Genomic DNA, 27,342 nt, shown 5'->3' with positions numbered 1-27,342 from the left:
AGGAATTTTTTTTGACCACTTTCATGACCAGGTGGCCACTTGGCCACACGGAACCGGTTCCGCCGGATTCCGTGGAACCCGTGTGCGGTCATTTGGCGGATTGTTTCGAACCTCATTATGCTGCATATCAAATGCCATGAAATTTCGAAAGGAAATAAGTTTGACCATTTTCATGACCAGGTGGCCACTTGGCCTCGCCGGAACCGGTTACGCCGGATTCCGAGGAACCCGTGTGCGGTCATTTTGCGGATTGTTCCGAACCTCATTATGCTGCATATCAAATGCCATGAAATTTCGAAAGGAAATAAGTTTGACCATTTTCATGACCAGGTGGCCACTTGGCCTCGCCGGAACTGGTTCCGCCGGATTCCGTGGAACCCGTGTGAGGTCATTTGGCGGATTGTTCCGAACCGCACTATGCTGCATATCAAATGCCATGAATTTTCGAAAGGAATTTTTTTTGACCACTTTCACCGGAACCGGTTCCGCCGGATTCCGTGGAACCCGTGTGCGGTCATTTGGCGGATTGTTCCGAACCTCATTATGAAATTTTTTTTGACGATTTTGTCGAAATATTATCGAATTCAACAACACAGAGTTACCGGATTTGCTTACAGGATTTCTATCTGCGTGCCTACCAGCGACTCCACCGAGACATGACCCAGGAAGCGACTCCTACACCTGGACTGGGCCGACATTTATTTCCCGTCCGACAGAAAGCGTGATCAGACAAATCTCGTCTCGAAAAATACCACTTGGACCTTCTGGGATCGAACCTAGGCCGACTGGGTGCGAGGCAACAACGCTTACCCCTCAATTATAAAATTATAAAATTATAAAATTATAAAATTATAAAATTATAAAATTATAAAATTATAAAATTATAAAATTATAAAATTATAAAATTATAAAATTATAAAATTATAAAATTATAAAATTATAAAATTATAAAATTATAAAATTATAAAATTATAAAATTATAAAATTATAAAATTATAAAATTATAAAATTATAAAATTATAAAATTATAAAATTATAAAATTATAAAATTATAAAATTATAAAATTATAAAATTATAAAATTATAAAATTATAAAATTATAAAATTATAAAATTATAAAATTATAAAATTATAAAATTATAAAATTATAAAATTATAAAATTATAAAATTATAAAATTATAAAATTATAAAATTATAAAATTATAAAATTATAAAATTATAAAATTATAAAATTATAAAATTATAAAATTATAAAATTATAAAATTATAAAATTATAAAATTATAAAATTATAAAATTATAAAATTATAAAATTATAAAATTATAAAATTATAAAATTATAAAATTATAAAATTATAAAATTATAAAATTATAAAATTATAAAATTATAAAATTATAAAATTATAAAATTATAAAATTATAAAATTATAAAATTATAAAATTATAAAATTATAAAATTATAAAATTATAAAATTATAAAATTATAAAATTATAAAATTATAAAATTATAAAATTAAAATTATAAAATTATAAAATTATAAAATTATAAAATTATAAAATTATAAAATTATAAAATTATAAAATTATAAAATTATAAAATTATAAAATTATAAAATTATAAAATTATAAAATTATAAAATTATAAAATTATAAAATTATAAAATTATAAAATTATAAAATTATAAAATTATAAAATTATAAAATTATAAAATTATAAAATTATAAAATTATAAAATTATAAAATTATAAAATTATAAAATTATAAAATTATAAAATTATAAAATTATAAAATTATAAAATTATAAAATTATAAAATTATAAAATTATAAAATTATAAAATTATAAAATTATAAAATTATAAAATTATAAAATTATAAAATTATAAAATTATAAAATTATAAAATTATAAAATTATAAAATTATAAAATTATAAAATTATAAAATTATAAAATTATAAAATTATAAAATTATAAAATTATAAAATTATAAAATTATAAAATTATAAAATTATAAAATTATAAAATTATAAAATTATAAAATTATAAAATTATAAAATTATAAAATTATAAAATTATAAAATTATAAAATTATAAAATTATAAAATTATAAAATTATAAAATTATAAAATTATAAAATTATAAAATTATAAAATTATAAAATTATAAAATTATAAAATTATAAAATTATAAAATTATAAAATTATAAAATTATAAAATTATAAAATTATAAAATTATAAAATTATAAAATTTTAAAATTTTAAAATTATAAAATTATAAAATTATAAAATTATAAAATTATAAAATTATAAAATTATAAAATTATAAAATTATAAAATTATAAAATTATAAAATTATAAAATTATAAAATTATAAAATTATAAAATTATAAAATTATAAAATTATAAAATTATAAAATTATAAAATTATAAAATTATAAAATTATAAAATTATAAAATTATAAAATTATAAAATTATAAAATTATAAAATTATAAAATTATAAAATTATAAAATTATGAAATTATAAAATTATAAAATTATAAAATTATAAAATTATAAATTTATAAAATTATAAAATTATAAAATTATAAAATTATAAAATTATAAAATTATAAAATTATAAAATTATAAAATTATAAAATTATAAAATTATAAAATTATAAAATTATAAAATTATAAAATTATAAAATTATAAAATTATAAAATTATAAAATTATAAAATAATAAAATAATAAAATTATAAAATTATAAAATTATAAAATTATAAAATTATAAAATTATAAAATTATAAAATTATAAAATTATAAAATTATAAAATTATAAAATTATAAAATTATAAAATTATAAAATTATAAAATTATAAAATTATAAAATTATAAAATTATAAAATTATAAAATTATAAAATTATAAAATTATAAAATTATAAAATTATAAAATTATAAAATTATAAAATTATAAAATTATAAAATTATAAAATTATAAAATTATAAAATTATAAAATTATAAAATTATAAAACTATAAAATTATAAAATTATAAAATTATAAAATTATAAAATTATAAAATTATAAAATTATAAAATTATAAAATTATAAAACTATAAAATTATAAAATTATAAAATTATAAAATTATAAAATTATAAAATTATAAAATTATAAAATTATAAAATTATAAAATTATAAAATTATAAAATTATAAAATTATAAAATTATAAAATTATAAAATTATAAAATTATAAAATTATAAAATTATAAAATTATAAAATTATAAAATTATAAAATTATAAAATTATAAAATTATAAAATTATAAAATTATAAAATTATAAAATTATAAAATTATAAAATTATAAAATTATAAAATTATAAAATTATAAAATTATAAAATTATAAAATTATAAAATTATAAAATTATAAAATTATAAAATTATAAAATTATAAAATTATAAAATTATAAAATTATAAAATTATAAAATTATAAAATTATAAAATTATAAAATTATAAAATTATAAAATTATAAAATTATAAAATTATAAAATTATAAAATTATAAAATTATAAAATTATAAAATTATAAAATTATAAAATTATAAAATTATAAAATTATCAAACACAGGTTTCACGGAATCTGACGGAATCGGTTCCGGAGTGGACAATTGGCCATCTGGTCATGAATGTGGTCAAAAATAATTCCTTACAAAATTTCATGGAATTTGATATGTAACATGATTAGGATCAAAACAATCCACCAAATGACCGCACCCGGATTCACGGAATTCGACGGAACCGGTTCCGGAGTGGACAAGTGGGCAGCTGGTCATGAAAATGGTCAAAAATAATTCCTTACAAAATTTCATGGCATTTGATATATAACATGATTAGGATCAAAACAATCCACCAAATGACCACACCCGGATTCACGGAATCCGACGGAACCGGTTCCGTAGTGGACAAGTGGCCATCTGGTCATGGAAGTGGTCACAAATAATTCCTTACAAAATTTCATGGCATTTGATATGTAACATGATTAGGATCAAAACAATCCACCAAATGACCGCACCCGGATTCACGGAATCCGACGGAACCGGTTCCGTAGTGGACAAGTGGACATCTGGTCATAGAAGTGGTCACAAATAATTCCTTACAAAATTTCATGGCATTTGATATGTAACATGATTAGGATCAAAACAATCCACCAAACGACCGCACCCGGATTCCACGGAATCCGACGGAACCGGTTCCGTAGTGGACAAGTGGCCATCTGGTCATGGAAGTGGTCACAAATAATTCCTTACAAAATTTCATTGCATTTGATATGTAACATGGTTGGGATCGAAACAATCCACCAAATGACCGCACCCGGATTCACGGAATCCGACGGAACCGGTTCCGTAGTGGACAAGTGGCCATCTGGTCATGGAAGTGGTCAAAAATAATTCCTTACAAAATTTCATGGCATTTGATATGTAACACGATTAGGATCAAAACAATCCACCAAATGACCGCACCCGGATTCACGGAATCCGACGGAACCGGTTCCGTAGTGGACAAGTGGACATCTGGTCATGGAAGTGGTCACAAATAATTCCTTACAAAATTTCATGGCATTTGATATGTAACATGATTAGGATCAAAACAATCCACCAAACGACCGCACCCGGATTCCACGGAATCCGACGGAACCGGTTCCGTAGTGGACAAGTGGCCATCTGGTCATGGAAGTGGTCACAAATAATTCCTTACAAAATTTCATTGCATTTGATATGTAACATGGTTGGGATCGAAACAATCCACCAAATGACCGCACCCGGATTCACGGAATCCGACGGAACCGGTTCCGTAGTGGACAAGTGGCCATCTGGTCATGGAAGTGGTCAAACATAATTCCTTACAAGATTTCATGGCATTTGATATGTAACACGATTAGGATCAAAACAATCCACCAAATGACCGCACCCGGATTCACGGAATCCGACGGAACCGGTTCCGTAGTGGACAAGTGGCCATCTGGTCATGAAAGTGGTCACAAATAATTCATGGCATTTGATATGTAACATGATTGGAATCAAAACAATCCACCAAATGACCGCACCCGGATTCCACGGAATCCGACGGAACCGGTTCCGTAGCGGACAAGTGGACATCTGGTCATGGAAGTGGTCACAAATAATTCCTTACAAAATTTCATGGCATTTGATATGTAACATGATTGTGATCAAAACAATCCACCAAATGACCGCACCCGGATTCCACGGAATCCGACGGAACCGGTTCCGTAGTGGACAAGTGGCCATCTGGTCATGGAAGTGGTCACAAATAATTCCTTACAAAATTTCATGGCATTTGATATGTAACATGGTTGGGATCGAAACAATCCACCAAATGACCGCACCCGGATTCACGGAATCCGACGGAACCGGTTCCGTAGTGGACAAGTGGCCATCTGGTCATGGAAGTGGTCAAACATAATTCCTTACAAGATTTCATGGCATTTGATATGTAACACGATTAGGATCAAAACAATCCACCAAATGACCGCACCCGGATTCACGGAATCCGACGGAACCGGTTCCGTAGTGGACAAGTGGCCATCTGGTCATGAAAGTGGTCACAAATAATTCATGGCATTTGATATGTAACATGATTGGAATCAAAATGATTAGGCGTTCCACTCAAACGGGCTTTTCCCTCATATAAAACATAAAACATAAAACAACAATCCACCAAATGACCGCACCCGGATTCCACGGAATCCGACGGAACCGGTTCCGTAGCGGACAAGTGGACATCTGGTCATGGAAGTGGTCACAAATAATTCCTTACAAAATTTCATGGCATTTGATATGTAACATGATTGTGATCAAAACAATCCACCAAATGACCGCACCCGGATTCCACGGAATCCGACGGAACCGGTTCCGTAGTGGACAAGTGGCCATCTGGTCATGGAAGTGGTCACAAATAATTCCTTACAAAATTTCATTGCATTTGATATGTAACATGGTTGGGATCGAAACAATCCACCAAATGACCGCACCCGGATTCACGGAATCCGACGGAACCGGTTCCGTAGTGGACAAGTGGACATCTGGTCATGGAAGTGGTCACAAATAATTCCTTACAAAATTTCATGGCATTTGATATGTAACATGATTGGGATCAAAACAATCCACCAAATGACCGCACCCGGATTCCACGGAATCCGACGGAACCGGTTCCGTAGTGGACAAGTGGCCATCTGGTCATGGAAGTGGTCACAAATAATTCCTTACAAAATTTCATGGAATTTGATATGTAACATGATTGGGATCGAAACAATCCACCAAATGACCGCACCCGGATTCACGGAATCCGTCGGAACCGGTTCCGGAGTGGACAAGTGGCCACTCGGTCATGAAAATGATCAACATAGACTCTTCACAAAATTTGAGAACAATCGACATAAAAAAATTCTCAAAATTAATTTGAGTTGATAAAAATCAAACTTGATTTACTGGCAGCACTGCCATGATGAGCAAAAAAGCGCTCCCGGGCCATGCACTCTCCCCTTAAAAAATGAGATAAGCTATTTGCAAAAAATGTTTTATAAAATAAGTCATTTGGGGGCAAGACGGCCACCTCCACCGGGGTAAGGCGGCCACCCATAATTTGTTAATTTAATGTTATATAGGATATATTTTTGAAGGTTTTTTTACTAATAAAACATATTGTAGATAAAGAAAAGCATTTTCAACAAAGATATCATATTTTAATCAAAATGCTGTTAAATATCGCTTCGACAATATTCTTTACTGTGATATAGCAAAACTCATTGAGTAGTATCGTAGTTTGAAATCCTTTCAGACTTTTCATGAAAATCGCTAATTAAATATTGTTTACATAATTTTTACTGACTTATTACAATCAAAATACAAAAAAAAACTAGTTAATTTGCATCAAATTGTGCATATTTTGTTGTAAAAAGTCAATTTTTTTCATTAAATGTGGGCGCAATGATATGAAATCCACTAAGCCTAAATATAAAATTAGTTGATCAGTATTTTTCTTCATATTTGAAACTTGATTTTTTCAACCAGAGTAGTTATGATGTTCAGAGAAGTCTGTTCAACCAATCATGTAGGTATTTGGATGGATATAGCAAGGTTATTAAGTTAATTTATAGCACTGACCGTCTTACCTCACATGGGTCTCCGTCTTACCCCGCGTATTTCATATATATACGATTTCATTTATTATTTTAAAATTGCTGAAAAATATTGAACATTGTTTTTTAGACCAACTAATTCACGTCATTTCTATAATGGAATACTTGTAGAACAATATGTACTTAATTTGAGTTCAAAATAATATGTTGTGTTAATTTTATGAGACTTCTCCTTTAGGGTGGCCGTCTAACCGCCATCTCCCCTACTGAAAATGTCAACTTTTCAGCAATTGTATCAAAAAGTGAGAAGAGTATTAAATTGTTTTGGTTATCGAGTTGACCACAGACACGAACCCATACTAAAGCGGTAAAACAATCGTAACACTAACAAATCCTATTTTCCCAAATTTGCCCGAGGCTTCGTATACCGAGCTCGAAAACTAGCTAAATTATCACAAAATATTGCTATAACTCATCACATATAGCTCCTATCAATTGATGTCTTGGACAAAGTTGTTTGTTTTGATATTACATCGTCTAAAATCAAAATTTAACATAGTTTTACTGCCCATGTTCGCATAAATGTCCCATATGCAAAAACAGCAAGCTGAGAAAAACGCATTTGAAGTTTGTCCCACACATAAGGCTACGTGTTAAGTTTTCGCGAAAAAACTGGATTTCCTCCTGATTTCTAGAACAAAGTATTGGATGTTATATGCTTTTTCTGAAAGATCTCACGAGTTTGAACAAAACTGCATCAATAACTCAAAAACGATGAAAATGCATATGGGACATTTATGCGATCAGGGGCAGTTTAGTAAAAAAAAACTAATTTTTGGCAGGGATTTATGATAAAGGTTCCTAAACTGGTATTTCACGTAAAGATAGAGCACTGGCGTCAATGTTTGTGGGAATTTTCAGCCCTACAACTTTGCCGAAGACACCAAAGCTCTATTGCTTAACTGTCAAAAGTTTGAAAATCCATAGCCTGCTATAACGAGTATTTTGAAACACAAATTTCACCGAAAGTATGCCATGACAACGCTGAACAAAGTTGTAGAGCAATTCAAATCACGAAAATGCTTACTTTTTGCTCTAATCAATTAAGTTCGTCAAAACAGCCTTTTGAACCACTGTGAATTGGCTTGTTCTTGGAAAAGTTGCTCCAAGAAAAAAACCTTTAATTTTTGTAGTCGTTACTGTGTTACCCAAAAGTTCAGGATTTTGAGACACTCGGTTGATTTTCCTACCATCTTTCGATTTTTTGCGCCATGCTGTGTAATCATTAGTCAGGCCCACAAGAATTAAACAAATCCCCAAGAAGCAAATCTGTCAAACGAGAACTTAGTCAACCCACATTTTCCCTTCAGGACACACTACGTCCTATTAAATTATGCTCGTTCCCTTCGACCGTAACGAAGGTTGACCGTCCTTCCCCGGCGTCCTGACTTCCGTTCCGAAAGATGTGCCCTCTCGTCCTTGTGCGCCATTAAGTTGTTTTTGTCTTCCGCACTCCCGGCAATTGTGATTAATATTCAGCCAGTATGACGGCAGATGGCAAGAAGAAAAAAATGTCCGGTAGATCTCGCATCTTTCTACTCGACTCGGCCAACCTTGCCCTAAATAATTAAACAAAAACGATTATGGCCAACCGTTGCTAAGAAAAATCATTTCTCCACACTCAGCAAGTCTTTTTCGATTGTGCCATCATATCTGGTGTGTGCCCGTCCTAGGTCGAAAATAGGGGCTAAATGGGGAACCCAATTTAGAAGCAGGACCCCACTATGAAACCTTTTCAATTAAAAAATGATCAGCCAATATGAATCGAAATTATTGAACTTTTAAATTATGCCCTTTTGATATGTGACACCCCAAGAATTGACCCACCTCCCCTAAAGTGGCGCCGGAAAGTTATTATGAAATGGAAATAAATTTTCGGCCATTTGTCACGTTTTGTAATTACTCTCTCACTCTTTCTCTCACCCCCACTCTTGCACAAGTTTTTGCACCAGCTCTGAATGAACTGAATGGGCCCCCAAAGTTGGCCACGCCGTTCGAAAATGGCCGGAAGGACACTGCACTTAAATCTCCCCGGAACCTGCTCCTCCCACAAATCTGGCAACCGTTTCAATTTTTCGGCCCTCACCAAATGGCTACTGAATCGAAAGCATATTATCTTATCAGATGGAAAAGTTCAGTTCAAAATGTCCATTCAAAATTTCACACTCTCAGTAGAGATTTCCAAGAGAACTTAATTGGTACGTTCTTTTCAAAGCCTCCCAGAGATTCGAAAAGGATTCAAATTTGAAATCCACATCAAGCCGATAATTCTACCAGACTATTCACGCAGGCTCGACCACAAACAAAGTCATTCATTCGGTTTTAGCATCGAGCAAAAAAAACAACAGACGATCCACTCTCTACCACTTCCTGACTTCATACTTTATGTGGGTGGCCAATTGGGCATAAGCTCACAAATTCAAAACTGGCAAAAAAAAACGTCGTTTGGGGGCCGACTAATTGCCAGCAAAGCAGATTAACAGTCAACTTGAGTGATTAGTGAGCCAAGGAGTTTGATTTCATTATGAGCAGATTGGGATTATGGAATTTTGAGAATGGGCGATGGATATAAATATTTTTTCATTGAGGAAAGATTGTATTGGTCCATTACTGTGTTTGATTGTGTGGGTGTAATGAACAAAAATCTCAAATAAGAACTTGATGAAAACTAAGCTAAATCCATATTTCAGACGATTTTTAAGGGGAAAGTCACCATATCTGGTTCCGAAATTCAAATTGTGCTACTTTGCCACTATTTAAAAAAAATGTCCAAATGAGCAACTGTTCGCTATTTTCAAGTGACTTTTCAAAAAAAAATCAAAACATTGTAATTTGTAAATTGTAATATTTTTTTAAAGAAAAGAAATTTTGTTTTTTTTTTCGAGAAAGCTTAAATGTAATTGGCAAATATTCTGTTTTAAAAATAAAACTATTAAGAAATGTTATGTTTTTTCAGTAAACATATTTTTTTCCAACATTTTAAATATAATAAATAAATTTAGAAATATAATCCATACTTGAATCGGATAATAGAATCACAAGAAAATCCTTGTCTGATTTTTTATTGTTGAAGCAATTCTCTACCAAAACCAAAATGAATTTTATTTGTATTTTTTTTTGCTCATACTTTGTGGAGGCCTTCCCTATGACCAAAGAAGCTTTTTTGTGTCATTGGTTCATCCATACAAGTCTCCAAACAAATTTGGCAGCTGTCCATACAAAAATGGTAGTGAATATTCAATCAGCTGTAACTTTTGAGTGAATTTTCTGATGAATTTGGTGTCTTCGGCAAAATTGTAGGTATTGTTGAAGACTATTTAGAAAAAAAACGGTACACGGAATAAAATGCCATTTTTTTTTAACTAACTTTAGTTTCACAAAAACGCAATTTCCCAAAATACGTATTTTTTTAATTCTCGAGATTTTTTGATATGTTTTAGCTGGGTGCTGAATTCACAAAACGGCTTCAAATTTGAACTGTCAAAGTGGAACCAATTTACTGTTCGCTGTTATCGACCATTAAAAATTGTTTTGCTAGAATGAAAAATTTGTGGCTTTTGAGGACCTGGAGTTGAAGTCAAAAAATCTTAAGAAAGTTGAAGGCGAGAACGTCGTTTTGTACAGACTCAGTCGCCAGCCAGCGACAAGTTAAGACGTGTTTTGCTCGTGTTGTCATCTCGCGTGCTTGGAAGTTTTTGACGGATGGAGGTGGAGGAATCCTCCGAGGAGGAAGATTTTCGTCTCGTCCGCGGGAATCGGAAGCGGAAGAAGTCCAGCGAGGTCACTGGAATCGGCATCGAAGGAGAAAAGGTTGAGAAGACACTGCTCAACAGCAACAAAGCTCGTGGCGATAGTGGAAAGTTGTAAATTTGGTTTCAATCCGATTTACAAACTAACCCGATTTGGAACCAAGGTGACCTGCTTCTCTGTCAAAGATTTTGACAAGTTGCAAGAGCTACTCAAGAAGAAAAAAGTGGAATTTTACACCCACGACCGGTTGAGCGAACGAAATCATCGGGTGGTTCTTCGTGGTTTTCCTGATGAACTGAAACCGGACGAGGTCAAGTACCTTCTGAAGAGGGATCTCAAGCTGGACGCGCTGGAGGTGCATATCATCAAGCGGAAGGAAAAGTCCACCGTGGACGAAACTCCGTACATTGTGGTCTTCCCCAAGGGATACACCAATCTGAAGAAGCTCTCTGCAATGAAAGTTGTGGCAAGCACTATCATCCGGTGGGAGGACTACCGGAACAAGCGGCCGAACGTGACCCAGTGCAGGAACTGCTTGCAGCTGGGTCATGGAACCAGGAACTGTCACCTGAAAGGGAGGTGCAACAACTGTGGGGGTCCCCACAAGACGAACGAGTGCAAAGTCCAAGAAGCCGAGCCGAAGCGGTGTGCCAACTGCTCTGGAGCCCACGAAGCCACAGACCGCAGCTGCCCTAAGCGTGCGGACTTCATCCAGAGGCGCCAGTAGGCGTCGAAACCGAAACCGCCGGCAAGGAAGGCGAAGAAGCAGAGTCTAGCAGTTCCGGCGTTCCCGCCGGCGGAGTTCCCTCCGTTGCCGGGTGCAGTCCCGGACGGAACATCGAAGGATCGCCCCGCAAGAAGCAGCCAAGAAAGCTCCCGAGACGGTGGAGCCACGAAAGAGGAAGCCGGGGAGGTGCTCTACAGTTCTGCTGAGCTGCGGGGCATTTTCTCCGAGTACATCGGCAGATTTAAAACCTGCAAGATCCGCTTGGACCAAGTAACCCTCGTCAGTTACATGATCTCCAAGTATGGAGTGTAATGAATTTTTTTTTATTTATTTTTTATATTTTGATTGTAAACTGATCCTCGGTCCTAACCTGGTCGTAGCACCTAAAAGGACCTAATAAAAATAAGTTATGAATAAAAAAAAACGTCATTTTGTATAACTATGAATGGAAGTTGTTTATGGAGTCGATGCGGTTGTATCCATCCAGAAGCAGACTTTATTGATTGATTCCGTTTGAAAACCTGGTTCAGTGAAAATCTTCTCTGTATGTTTGATTAGATCAGCTTCGCTAGAATTAGCGATGCTTTTTCACTAAACCAGGAAGAGCTGTAGGATTCCAAGATCAGCCAGGAATTTATCTGCGACATCGCAGAATGACACTCTCGCCGCAGTTCTTCGTCACCCATAAAAAAATCTCCTCTAGCTGATCGAAACGCGACCATTTTCTATCAAAATATGTCAATACCGTAAACTGGGGCAAATCGGGGCTACAGTCTGAATAGGGACAACAGTTTTTAGAGCACTTAAAAGCTTGAAATTTGGATAATAATGCACTATTTTTGTTGCTCTGTGTCTGTTCTATTCAAAACTAATCAAAAATATTAAAACATTGTACAGTAACAAGGCTAAAACAGCTGTCTCAATTCGCCCCATGTGTCCCGTTTTGCCCAAGATTACGGTAACTAGACAAAATAAAACTCATACTACTAATTCTAAAAAAAAAGCTTAATTACCAGTAAGAAAAAAGTCATGCTTGTGCTTGAACAGCCTTCTTCTTTTTAGATGTAAACAAAGTGGGTTCATTCGAACATCACGTTACGCATTCTCTCTATTCATCACCCAGTGTTTTAGCTGACAAAAACCCGCAACTTTTGAGCCATAAAGAATTATGGTCAAAAAATCTGCCGCCTAGTTATAAATTTTTGAATAAATAGTGATTTTTGGGAAAAAAAAATAAAAAATTCACGCAAAAACAAATATGATTTTATTTTTTATGTAAAATTGAATTAACAAGCGAAAAACACTTTACAGATTTTTTGATAAAGGGCTTCGTTTTCAAGATATAGCCTCCAAAAGTTTGGTTTTACCATTTCTAAAAATATAGCAAAAAAAGAGAATATTAAACTGCAAAATTTCAATGGAAATAGAAGTCTTATCAACTCAAAACAATATAAAACGCCTATTTCTGCATTATTTAGCTTATTTGTTCTTGTTTAAAAATATTATGAACTTTTATGAAATTACAATTGTGCTGAAACTGCAAAAGCATTTTTTTCTCACAAAAATAAAATTTTCGTCAATATTTAGAAATTATGGAAACTTATGGATTGCAAAACAACTGGACAGGTGTATAAAACATTTAAAAACATTTTTTTCATTCAAATGTTGAAACCGTGGCCTGTAATTGCAATTTTTTTTCTGCCCCCTCGTCTTTGGTCAGAGTCGAGAAACATAAGCTTCAAAAATATTTGCAACGGCCTAAATCAAAGTAAATCAATTAATTTAAATTATTCATCGCTCGGAACAAGCAATTTGTATAATTCTCGACATAAAAATCCCAGTCAAAACCTTGTTTAAACTCAAATTTAAAGAGAAAATTGGAGTGTGTTTTTGTCACCCATCAATAAATCATAATTTGCTGTAAAACAACCATCAAACGGCAACATAAATATCGGGAAACAACTTCCTACACCAGCGGAATAACTTTATTACGCTTTTATAACGCTTGCGCTCAAATATTTTAATTTACAACAAGCCGCCCCGCACGGTAAACCACAGTCCGCATCAGGAACCCAAGCACTTAGGATGGTTCTTCAATGGTTAATTAAATCATCAGTCGTCGTCGAGCATTGGAACGTGAATTTTATGACGAAGTTTTCACTTTGAGGAAAGAGTTTTCAAAGATACATTAGAGACACAGAAAGAGAGAGAGAGAGAAACCATTAAAAAAAACTCTCCACTTTTCCGACTGTCATAAATGTATGTTCTGTTCGGTGTGGTGTGTTATTTATGGGCTGTTCAGCGTTCTGCTACGTTCTGGCCTCGTACCTTCATCTCTCCCCAACAGCAACAGCAGTAGCAGCTTCTTCACTTCATTCTCCGCTGGATTCATCGGCGGAAACTTTGGAACGCGCATAGCTAATTCCTGTAAAACATACTCATTTGAGCAAATGCACGATAACAGGCGGTGCCGGCATCATCAGCTCAACTCCATGTTTAGCAGTGCCGAAAGTAGGAAGTAGAATTGCTCAAAATTAAATATTTAAACGAAACGAAGTTAAACTTGAAAATAAGTTCAAAGTTGCAAGCCAGTACAAACGTTTTGTTCTTAATATCCGTAATAAATTTATTCTAGATCAAATTTATTAAAATTAAAATGAATAAAACTGATTTTCTGGTCGATTTTGGTATCTTTGGCAAAGTGATAGGTTATGATTAAAACGTTTCAGAATAGATAAAACGATAAAAATCCCATTTTTAAGTGGAACTTCTTATGACTAAAGGTTGAATTCCTATAATATATTATCAACATTTTAGGAGTTTTTTTTAATTGAGATAAATTTTTAGGAAATATTTTTTTGTTTTTTTTTTTAAATATGTTAAATGTTTAAAAGCAAATGCGAATCGCAAAATTGCAATCGAAAAGTACCAGATAATTTCTTTGATAAAATGTATCCTAAAAGAAATATAAAAAATGTATTGTTTCCGTATACCTATGAGGATGAAACAAAAATGACTTTTTAGCGAGCAGGTGTCCAAAGTTTGGCATTTTTTTGAAAATCATCCTCAACAAAAAAGATATGCGTCTCGACGCCCGAGACGCCGATTGATCTCGCTGGGCACGATTTTTCAAAAAACGCCAAACATTGAAGCTTTAAAATGCTAAAAACTTCAATGTTTTGTATACCAAAATGATGTTGAAAATAAACACTGCGCAATCTGCCTCAAAGATTTACAGCTGAAAAATAAATAAATGTGTTTTTACTGGTTAATGTTCATTTATAATTCAAATGCAAAGTGCCAGCTCCTGTTACGTTCAATCATGCTCATATTTGTGATTTGGGCTCAGTACGCCCACACCCAGAACTGGACATCGGCATACGAGAGGATAAAGAGCACGATTCGGTAGTAAAATGGTACTGCACCCAGAAATGGGCATCGGCATACGAGAGAATAAAGAGCACGATTCGGTAGTAAAATGGTACTGTGTGCGGACGGAGAGGATAAATCCCGAAATTACCGAGAGTACTTTACTCATGGTTCATTTTCCAAAAAAGTTCATATATCAAAAAAAAAGCACCGGTACCGAGACTCGAACCCAAGACCTTCGGCATATTGAACCGTGCCTTTGCCGTATGGGCCACCATGGTTCGGTGACTTAGTGGCGGTCGTTTGTCCATATAAGCCACTCATAGGATGAACTGTTCCAATGAACGAATGAACACGCGAGAGGACTATACTCTCGCAATATAGCACTTTCCTCACGTTTCTTTTCGTGAGGACTATCCCCTCGTTCTTTAACTTTGGGTGCACTGGAACATTCCCCTGAATGTCCGCCAAAAAGTAATTTTTGTTAAATCCTAATACTTATTTTATTTTTCTAGTTCTAACATAACCTACAACTATACCGAAGCCACCAAAGCGATCAGAAAATCGCTTCTCAAGAAACAGACTGTCCTTCATGCACCCAGAACTGGGCATCGGTATACGAGAGGGTAAAGAGCACGGCTCGGTAGTAAAATGGTACTGTATGCAGACTGAGAGAATAAATCCCGAAATTACCGAGAGTACTTTACTCATGGGTTCATTTTCAAAAAGTTCATTTATCAAAAAAAAAGTACCGGCACCGAGACTTGAACCTGAGACCTTCGGCTTAATGAACCGTGCCTTTGCCGCATGGGCCAACATGGTTCGATAACTAAGTGTCGGTCATTTGTCCATATAAGCCACTCAATTGGATGAACTGTTTCAATGAACGAATGAACACGTGAGAGGTCTTTACTCTCGCAAAATAGTACTTTCCTCACGTTTCTTTTCGGGAGGACTATCCCCTCGGTCTTTAACTTTGGGTGTGTACCAGTCTTCCCGAAACGTACGCACGCCGAACACGCCGTACAAGTTTTCAGTGCAGATGAACCTCAAACACACCAGGCTACCGTAGGGGGATGGCGTCGCTATTTTTAGACCACGTTTTCCACTTTTTCTCCATTGAAACCAACTACCTCATCTACTTCATTTTGCTGGGCGAGATAGGACGCCGTCTATTTTTAGACGATGACTCAGCACTTTTCCACTCATGCACTTAAAAAACCCAGATGGCAGCACAATGTAACGCCACGTCCCTATGTTCGAGTTCTCTCCGCAAGGTGCACTCAACACCCAGAACTGGACATCGGCATTCGAGAGGATAAAGAGCACGATTCGGTAGTAAAATGGTACTGTGTGCGGACTGAGAGGATAAATCCCGAAACTACCGAGAGTACTTTACTCATGGGTTCATCTTCAAAAAAAGTTCATCTATCAAAAAAAAAAAAAAGTACCGATACCGAGACTCGAACCCAAGACCTCCGACATATTGAATCGTGCCTTTGCCGTATGGGCCACCATGGTTCGGTGACTAAGTGGTGGTCATTTGTCCATATAAGCCACTCAATAGGATGAACTGTTCCAATGAACGAATGAACACGCGAGAGGACTATACTCTAGCAAAATAGCACTTTCCTCACGTTTCTTTTCGTGAGGACTATCCTCTCGTTCTTTAACTTTGGGTGAAGTTTACACGCGGTGTAAACACGGGGTGCACACCTCGGGTACAACGCCGTGCGAGCGAAGAGCGAAAAAAAATGACTGCTTCTCTCTCTCTCTCTCTGTGGCAAACACTGTAGTATGACTGCCGCGGAGAATGAAACACCACTTTACACCAGAGGGAGCGTGAGGAAAATATTTTTGTCTCTTTTCTGCGTCGTCGGCCTGCACGGGGTTTGTGCCCGAGGTGCAAGGTTCGGTTTAAACTTGAGGTTCGTGTACGGGTACAGCTTGTACACGGCAGAGTTTAGGTTTGCTTGTACGCGTGCACACGCGGTGCTGGTGTTTGATCGAGTACAGAAAACAGAGAACGTGGTTGAACGCGGTGCACGGGGATCAGTGGTGTGTACATTTTGTATGACCAGCCAACAAAATTGTAGGGAAACTTGTTTGGAAAAACTAATGATACAAAATTACTTCTTTTGACATAAGGAATAAATGGACAACATTTCATCCTAATTAAAAAAATCGCGAAAAAAAATGCTAAATCGTAAAGAATTATTCTGCTTTTTACATCAAATTCGAGTTCTGCATCCTCATTGATTAAATTTTTGGTGGTTGATCATCTGTTAGCTTACAAAATGCATTTTCTGAATATTTTATCACCGCATTTTGGGTGACATTTTGAGGAGCAGCCGTGGCTGACTGATTACGGTGTTCGCTTTGTAAGCGAATGGTCCCGGGTTCGATTCCCATCTGCTCCCGACGAGAAAGTATAGGAAATATAAATCTTGAAAATCTGAACATGAACGAAAAATCAAAGTCGCTCGAGTCGGGGTTTGATCCCCCGTCTTCAGATTGGTAAGCAAAAATGCTAACTACTAGGCCATCGCGACTTGGTGAGCTAATACTGGAATTATTAAGAATACTGTTACTACCAACTATATACGCGCTGGGTCCTTGTCCATTTGATCGGGTTCGGAAGTTCTAAATAACGTTTGAATCCGATTGGTGCAAACGTTCTTCAGGGCGGGGCTTGTCGACAAAGCCGAAGTACCTCGCACTCGGCTAGCCAACGTAGAAATGGGTTACCGAAGCTCGGCAGAGCTAACACCCCTTCCAAATGCCTATGCGAGTTATTTGCATGTATAGAATGTAGATCTAAAAATACATGGAAACAACTCAATTTGTAAGAAGCGGCCGCGTGGTCCCGTTTGGTTGGTTGCACACACACACACCCACACACCGCATTTTGGGCGACATTTTGAATTTTAAAATTTTAAATATCTAGTGTTCGGTCATTCGGGTCGAGCTCCAGCATCAAAAATACGGCTAGGAACCATCCATAAACCACATGGTCTCGTTTGGAACTGATGGGAAACTTCATAACCATATGCTTACAAAGCAATCATTGTAATCGTTCAACTACGACTGCTTCAAATAAAAAAAATTGTAACGCAAAAAGTGTATAATCAATAGGATGTAACAAAACGGGTCAATTTTGCGGGCTTTTCAGGGCATGATCCCCTAGGTATACTGAGCCCGAATTCCAAATATGAGCTTGATTGGTTGCAATAGGACCTGGCACTTTGAATTTAAATTTTAAATGGGATTTAACCTGTAAAATCGGTGCGTTTTGGTATTTGGCAGTTTTGAAGTCCATTACGATTTTTGCATTTTTTCAAAAACCTCACGAGCTCATAGTCCGTGTTCCAGAGAACAATTTTGCTGAAGAATGCGAAAAGATTCGACCACTATTTAAAATGTTACAGAATTTATTAAACCGCCGCTGAAAACATCAACTTTTTCTTCACTCTCTTCTGGCAGCACTAGCTGCTCCTGCTGAAAAGATTGAGGCAGGCGTCGCGACGCTCATGCAACCGAGCAAGCTGATGGTGCTGCCAGGAGATATTGAAGAAAAAGTTGATGTTTTCAGCGGCAGTTTTATAAATTCTGTATCATTTTAAATAGCGGACGAATCTTTTCGCACTCTTCGGACATTGTTCTCTGGAACACGGACTATGAGCTCTTGAGGTTTTTTAAAAAATGCAAAAATCGTTTAGGAAATCAATACTGACAAATACCAAAACGCACCGATTTTACGGGTTAAATCCCATTTAAAAATCAAAGTCAAATCACCAGGTCCTGTCGCAACCTTGATTAAGCTCATATTTGGAATTCGGGCTCAGTACACCTAGCAGTTCATTCCCTGAAATGTCCGTAAAATTGACCCGTTTTGTTGCATCCTAATAATCAATTAATTCAAATTTGCCAAATCATTTGATAAATTTGTGATCACCACTACATTTTAACTTATTCTCCCACACCATCTTCCTTTTCGCTCAGCTGTAATCTTCCTTCCACCAACTCCCCATACGCACGGGAAACTAGAGGAAGCCCCGGCAAACCCTCGACCCAAACTCCCTTCTACGCCGAACATGAGACACGTGATAAATTTAAAAACAAAGTATAAATAAAATATAAAAAACTTTTGACATATGGTGTCGTCGGAAAATTAAGCGAATATGTATGTTTTCACTTGCGTGGTGTTTCCCCTCCCCCTCGCTCCTAAAGTTTTCCCGAAACATGCATTTCCCTCCCCCTTCCGGAATAACCCGATTTTCCTCTCTGCATCTATTTCCGTCTCGTTTTGCCTCACACGGTCGCGCGTGTTTCGGCGTCCTCACTTTTATGTCGCGGGGGCAATAAAATTAGCATACATAAATTTATTTCCGTACCTTCAACTTTTTTCCCACAATTTTTTCCCCATTTTTTCTCCTCTTCGCCTAGGGAAAAGAGAAAACTTCCGCTCTTCTCTCTCTGCCGCACGCATTGGCCGCCCAATAACCCGCCCTCGGGTTAGGCTAATTTTCATGAATTTTCATCACTTTTTGATTTGATTCTCGCCCGTCGCAAGGCGGCTGTCGCGCCACGTGACGCATCAGGTTGGGTGAAGGGAGGGGAAAAGATGGGGAGAGGTTGAACACTTTTTTCCGATGTTTTTTGGTGTGAACGATGGATCACTTCCCGGAAATTGATATTGTTTTTACGACAGTTGGTGCGACTGGTCACAGTGCGAAAAGTGGGGGGGGGGAAGGAACTTGGTTGATTTTGTTGCCGCAGTCAACATGGGTGGCATTAACGGGGGAATAAAAATCGAGCCAATAAATTTTAATTTTCTGCGGTCCTTGTTGGTCACATTGTGTGACAACAATTTGAGAAAAAGCTCTTTTTGAAAAAAAAATTGATGATACATAACAAATACTTTAAAAAAGGCCAAAACATGTTTTACCACTTTAAAAAAGGTTCACAAGAATAAAAACCCGATTTAATTTCACCAGAGGTGAAGTAAAGCCTTTCTTACAAAATGATGAAACTCCGAAAAATATATTGGTGAAATTGATTTATCAGAAACATAATGATACCACCCAGTTTCGAATCTTTTTAGATTAAACCTCGAATGCAATTTTTTTGTTAATTCCAGAAATACATAGGGGAAATTCTCGTATCTTTGGCAGGTTAAGCACTCGCTCCTAATTCCATCCAATTTACTGATTGTCACTATTTAAACAACTAATTTTGCAAAACTTTTTATACAAACTTGCTTGCTCACTTCTTATTGAGCTATTTATCACTCGATTTCAGTTGAAAACGCTTTTAATTAGCTTTAATTGAATGTCAAAGTTCTGACCTGCCAACATTAGAGGCACGCTGGAATTAGATGCTGTTCCCCTAATGGGTTGCAAGATAATTATATTTAACTAAGAAAAACTGTTCCATGCAATGGTTGAAAATATGGCTAATTATTACAATATTTATATTTTTGTATTTTTTTTTATTTGGCTCAAACTTTGTGGAGGCCTTCCCTACGACCAAAAAAAGCTATTTTGTGTCATTGGTTCACCCATACTAGTCTCCATACAATTTTGGCTGATGTCCATACAAAACTAACTTAATCCACCTATGTGGTTGGAGCCTTCCTCACTCATTACCATCAATGGCTGTACACAAATTTCATCTATTTTTTGATCTGGATTAAAAAAGTACATCAATATCACTTAAGTGGCAATATCCCGAGACAGGGTTGCCAGATCTTCATTGTTTTGGACTCGTTGGAAAGGTCTTTTGATAACCTAACCAACGATCGGTCGGATGGTGGATCCGGACAGAGTTTACATACATTTAAGTGAGATCCGGCTTCCAAAAAGTACATAAATATCACTTAAATGGCCATATCTCGAGACAGGGTTGCCAGATCTTCAATGTTGTGGACTCGATGGAAAGGTCTTTTGATAACCTAACTAACGATGGGTCGGAATGTGGATCCGAACATAGTTTACATACATTTAAGTGAGATCCGGCTTCCAAAAAGTACATAAATATCACTTAAGTGGTCATAACTCGAGGTAGGGTTGCCAGATCTTCATTGTTTTGGACTCGTTGGAAAGGTCTTTTGATAACCTAACCAACGATGGGTCGGATAGTGGATCCGGACATAGTTTACATACATTTAAGTGAGATCCGGCTTCCAAAAAGTACATCAATATCACTTAAGTGGCCATATCTCGAGACAGGGTTTTCAGATCTTCAATGTTTTGGACTCGATGGAAAGATCATTTGATAACCTAACCAACGATGGGTCGGATGGTGGATCCGGACAGAGTTTACATACATTTAAGTGAGATCCGGCTTCCAAAAAGTACATAAATATCACTTAAGTGGTCATAACTCAAGGCAGGGTTGCCAGATCTTCATTGTTTTGGACTCGTTGGAAAGGTCTTTTGATAACCTAACCAACGATGGGTCGGATAGTGGATCCGGACATAGTTTACATACATTTAAGTGAGATCCGGCTTCCAAAAAGTACATAAATATCACTTAAGTGGCCATATCTCGAGACAGGGTTGCCAGATCTTCAATGTTTTGGACTCGTTGGAAAGGTCTTTTGATAACCTAACCAACGATGGGTCGGATAGTGGATCCGGACATAGTTTACATACATTTAAGTGAGATCCGGCTTCCAAAAAGTACATAAATATCACTTAAGTGGCCATATCTCGAGACAGGGTTGCCAGATCTTCAATGTTTTGGACTCGATGGAAAGATCATTTGATAACCTAACCAACGATGGGTCGGATGGTGGATCCGGACAGAGTTTACATACATTTAAGTGAGATCCGGCTTCCAAAAAGTACATAAATATCACTTAAGTGGTCATAACTCAAGGCAGGGTTGCCAGATCTTCATTGTTTTGGACTCGTTGGAAAGGTCTTTTGATAACCTAACCAACGATGGGTCGGATAGTGGATCCGGACATAGTTTACATACATTTAAGTGAGATCCGGCTTCCAAAAAGTACATAAATATCACTTAAGTGGCCATATCTCGAGACAGGGTTGCCAGATCTTCAATGTTTTGGACTCGATGGAAAGATCATTTGATAACCTAACCAACGATGGGTCGGATGGTGGATTCGGACAGAGTTTACATACATTTAAGTGAGATCCGGCTTCCAAAAAGTACATAAATATCACTTAAGTGGTCATAACTCGAGGTAGGGTTGCCAGATCTTCATTGTTTTGGACTCGTTGGAAAGGTCTTTTGATAACCTAACCAACGATGGGTCGGATAGTGGATCCGGACATAGTTTACATACATTTAAGTGAGATCCGGCTTCCAAAAAGTACATCAATATCACTTAAGTGGCCATATCTCGAGACAGGGTTGCCAGATCTTCAATGTTTTGGACTCGATGGAAAGGTCTTTTGATAACCTAACCAACGATGGGTCGGATGGTGGATCCGGACAGAGTTTACATACATTTAAGTGAGATCCGGCTTCCAAAAAGTACATAAATATCACTTAAGTGGTCATAACTCGAGGTAGGGTTGCCAGATCTTCATTGTTTTGGACTCGTTGGAAAGGTCTTTTGATAACCTAACCAACGATGGGTCGGATAGTGGATCCGGACATAGTTTACATACATTTAAGTGAGATCCGGCTTCCAAAAAGTACATAAATATCACTTAAGTGGCCATATCTCGAGACAGGGTTGCCAGATCTTCAATGTTGTGGACTCGATGGAAAGGTCTTTTGATAACCTAACCAACGATGGGTCGGAAGGTGGATCCGGACATAGTTTACATACATTTAAGTGAGATCCGGCTTCCAAAAAGTACATAAATATCACTTAAGTGGCCATATCTCGAGACAGGGTTGCCAGATCTTCAATGTTTTGGACTCGATGGAAAGGTCTTTTGATAACCTAACCAACGATTGGTCGGATGGTGGATCCGGACAGAGTTTACATACATTTAAGTGAGATCCGGCTTCCAAAAAGTACATAAATATCACTTAAGTGGTCATAACTCGAGGCAGGGTTGCCAGATCTTCAATGTTGTAGACTCGATGGAAAGGTCTTTTGATAACCTAACCAACGATGGGTCGGATGATGGATCCGGACATCGTTTACATACATTTAAGTGAGATCCGGCTTCCAAAAAGTACATAAATATCACTTAAATGGCCATATCTCGAGACAGGGTTGCCAGATCTTCAATGTTGTGGACTCGATGGAAAGGTCCTTTGGTAACCTAACCAACGATGGGTCGGATGGTGGACCCGGACATAGTTTACATACATTTAAGTGAGATCCGGCTTCCAAAAAGTACATAAATATCACTTAAGTGGTCATAACTCGAGGTAGGGTTGCCAGATCTTCATTGTTTTGGACTCGTTGGAAAGGTCTTTTGATAACCTAACCAACGATGGGTCGGATAGTGGATCCGGACATAGTTTACATACATTTAAGTGAGATCCGGCTTCCAAAAAGTACATAAATATCACTTAAGTGGCCATATCTCGAGACAGGGTTGCCAGATCTTCAATGTTGTGGACTCGATGGAAAGGTCTTTTGATAACCTAACCAACGATGGGTCGGATGGTGGACCCGGACATAGTTTACATACATTTAAGTGAGATCCGGCTTCCAAAAAGTACATAAATATCACTTAAGTGGTCATAACTCGAGGCAGGTTTGCCAGATCTTCAATGTTTTGGACTCGTTGGAAAGGTCTTTTGATAACCTAACCAACGATGGGTCGGATAGTGGATCCGGACATAGTTTACATACATTTAAGTGAGATCCGGCTTCCAAAAAGTACATCAATATCACTTAAGTGGCCATATCTCGAGACAGGGTTGCCAGATCTTCAATGTTTTGGACTCGATGGAAAGATCATTTGATAACCTAACCAACGATGGGTCGGATGGTGGATCCGGACAGAGTTTACATACATTTAAGTGAGATCCGGCTTCCAAAAAGTACATAAATATCACTTAAGTGGTCATAACTCGAGGTAGGGTTGCCAGATCTTCATTGTTTTGGACTCGTTGGAAAGGTCTTTTGATAACCTAACCAACGATGGGTCGGATAGTGGATCCGGACATAGTTTACATACATTTAAGTGAGATCCGGCTTCCAAAAAGTACATAAATATCACTTAAGTGGCCATATCTCGAGACAGGGTTGCCAGATCTTCAATGTTGTGGACTCGATGGAAAGGTCTTTTGATAACCTAACCAACGATGGGTCGGAAGGTGGATCCGGACATAGTTTACATACATTTAAGTGAGATCCGGCTTCCAAAAAGTACATAAATATCACTTAAGTGGCCATATCTCGGGACAGGGTTGCCAGATCTTCAATGTTTTGGACTCGATGGAAAGGTCTTTTGATAACCTAACCAACGATTGGTCGGATGGTGGATCCGGACAGAGTTTACATACATTTAAGTGAGATCCGGCTTCCAAAAAGTACATAAATATCACTTAAGTGGTCATAACTCGAGGCAGGGTTGCCAGATCTTCAATGTTGTAGACTCGATGGAAAGGTCTTTTGATAACCTAACCAACGATGGGTCGGATGATGGATCCGGACATCGTTTACATACATTTAAGTGAGATCCGGCTTCCAAAAAGTACATAAATATCACTTAAATGGCCATATCTCGAGACAGGGTTGCCAGATCTTCAATGTTGTAGACTCGATGGAAAGGTCTTTTGATAACCTAACCAACGATGGGTCGGATGGTGGACCCGGACATAGTTTACATACATTTAAGTGAGATCCGGATATATGTGAAAACACATTTTTATACATAACTTTTGAGCTACTTATCGAAACTTCAATTTGTATAAAACTCGATCTATGGGATCCTAAACCAAGTCGAATGCAACAAGTTCGGGTCAAATCGGTTCAGCCAGTGCCGAGAAACATGAGCTAGTTTGTTGGTCACATACATACATACACACACACATACACACACACATACACACAGACATTTGTTCAGTTTTCGATTCTGAGTCGATATGTATACATGAAGGTGGGTCTACGACGTTTTTATACAAAGTTCATTTTTAGAGCAGGATTATAGCCTTACCTCAGTGAGGAAGGCAAAAATGGTATGTAAATATTCAAACAGCTGTAACTATTGAGTGACTTTTCTGATGAATTTGGTGTCTTCGGCGAAGTTGTATAGCTGTAAGTTTTGAGTGAATTTTCTGATCAATTAGGTGTCTTCGGCAAAGTTGTAGGTATTGTTGAGGACTATTGAGAAAAAAATAGGAACATGGAAAAAAAGTTGCAGATTTTTTTATCAACTTTATTTTACTAAAACTCAATTTCCCAAAATACTTATTTTTTGATTTTCAAGATTTTTTGATATGTTTTAGGGGACAAAAATCCGCCACTTTTGAGCCATAGAGAAACATGGTCAAAAAATCTCCCCTGAGTTATGAGTTTTTCAAAAAAATAGTGAGTTTTGGAAAAAACGAAGTTTCATGCAAAAACAATTTTGACATTATTTTGTAATGCAAAATTGAATTTGCAATCGAAAAGTACTCTACAGATTTTTTGATTAAGGGCTCCGTTTTCAAGATATAGCCATTGAAAGTTTGATTTTAGCGAAATATTTGCAGTTTTTCGATTTTTAAAAATAGTGACCATGAGTGTCCATTTCTAAGAGCAGTTCTCTAGGATTTCGGTCATTCGATTTTTTTTGTATTTTTTAATCCGACTGAAACTTTTTTGGTGCCTTCGGTATGCCCAAAGAAGCCATTTTGCATCATTAGTTTGTCCATATAATTTTCCATACAAATTCGGCAGCTGTCCATACAAAAATGATGTATGAAAATTCAAAAATCTGTATCTTTTGAAGGAATTTTTTGATCGATTTGGTGTCTTCGGCAAAGTTGTAGGTATGGATACGGACTACACTGGAAAAAAATAATACACGGTAAAAAAAATTTGGTGATTTTTTTATTTAACTTTTTATCACTAAAACTTGATTTACAAAAAAACACTATTTTTAATTTTTTATTTTTGATATGTTTTAGAAGGCATAAAATGCCAACTTTTCAGAAATTTCAGGTTGTGCAAAAATCACTGACCGAGTTATGAATTTTTAATCAATACTGATTTTTCAAAAATCGAAATTTTGGTCGTAAAATTTTTCAACTTCATTTTCGATGTAAAATCAAATTTACAATCAAAAAGTACTTTACTGAAATTTTGATAAAGTGCACCGTTTTCAAGTTATAGCCATATTTAAGTGACTTTTTTGAAAATAGTCGCAGTTTTTCATTTTTTTAAATTAGTGCACATGTTTGCCCAGTTTTGAAAAAAATATTTTTGAAAAGCTGAGAAAATTCTCTATATTTTGCTTATTTGGACTATGTTGATACGACCTTTAGTTGCTGAGATATTGCAATGCAAAGGTTTAAAAACAGGAAAATTGATGTTTTCTAAGTTTCACCCAAACAACCCACCATTTTCTATCGTCAATATCTCAGCAACTAATGGTCCGATTTTCAATGTCAATATATGAAACATTTGTGAAATTTTCCGATCTCTTCGAAAAAAATATTTTTGGAATTTTCAAATCAAGACTAACATTTCACAAAGGCCAAACATTCAATATTACGCCCTTTTAAAATGTTTGTCTTGATTTGAAAATTCCAAAAATATTTTTTTCGAAAAGATCTGAAAATTTCACAATTGTTTCACATATTAACATTGAAAATCGGACCATTAGTTGCTGAGATATTGACGATAGAAAATGGTGGGTTGTTTGGGTGAAACTTAGAAAACATCAATTTTCCTGTTTTTAAACCTTTGCATTGCAATATCTCAGCAACTAAAGGTCGTATCAACATAGTCGAATAAGCAAAATATAGAAATTTTCTCAGCTTTTCAAAATATTTTTCAAAACTGGGCAAACATGTGCACTAATTTAAAAATGACTGCGACTATTTTCAAAAAGTCACTTAAATATGGCTATAACTTGAAAACGGTGCACTTTATCAAAATTTTAGTAAAGTACTTTTGATTGCAAATTTGATTTTACATCGAAAAATGAAGTTGAAAATTTTACGACAAAATTTCGATTTTTGAAAAAATCAGTATTGTTTAAAAATTATAACTCGGTCAGTGATTTGCACAACCTGAAATTTCTGAAAAGTTGGCATTTTATGTCTTCTAAAACATATCAAAAATAAAAAATTAAAAATAGTGTTTTTTGTAAATCAAGTTTTAGTGATAAAAGTTAAATAAAAAATCACCAAATTTTTTTACCGTTATT

The 27,342-nt window shown here is 35.5% G+C and overlaps 1 protein-coding gene across 1 annotated transcript in view; it reads right to left on the bottom strand.

Moving 5' to 3' along the window:
• Positions 1–14,093, bottom strand: part of LOC119766338 — a 60,065-nt gene extending 45,972 nt beyond the window's left edge. The window contains exon 1 of the mRNA XM_038250825.1: positions 14,006–14,093. Coding sequence (XP_038106753.1) covers positions 14,006–14,093 — 88 coding nt within the window. The remainder of the gene's footprint in view (positions 1–14,005) is intronic.
• Positions 14,094–27,342: the final 13,249 nt, after the last annotated feature.

The sequence above is a fragment of the Culex quinquefasciatus genome, chromosome 2 (assembly GCF_015732765.1).
Source record: "Culex quinquefasciatus strain JHB chromosome 2, VPISU_Cqui_1.0_pri_paternal, whole genome shotgun sequence".
NCBI lineage: Eukaryota > Metazoa > Arthropoda > Insecta > Diptera > Culicidae > Culex > Culex quinquefasciatus.
Note: the sequence above shows the minus strand (reverse complement) of the source record. Positions and strands in the feature narration are given on the sequence as shown.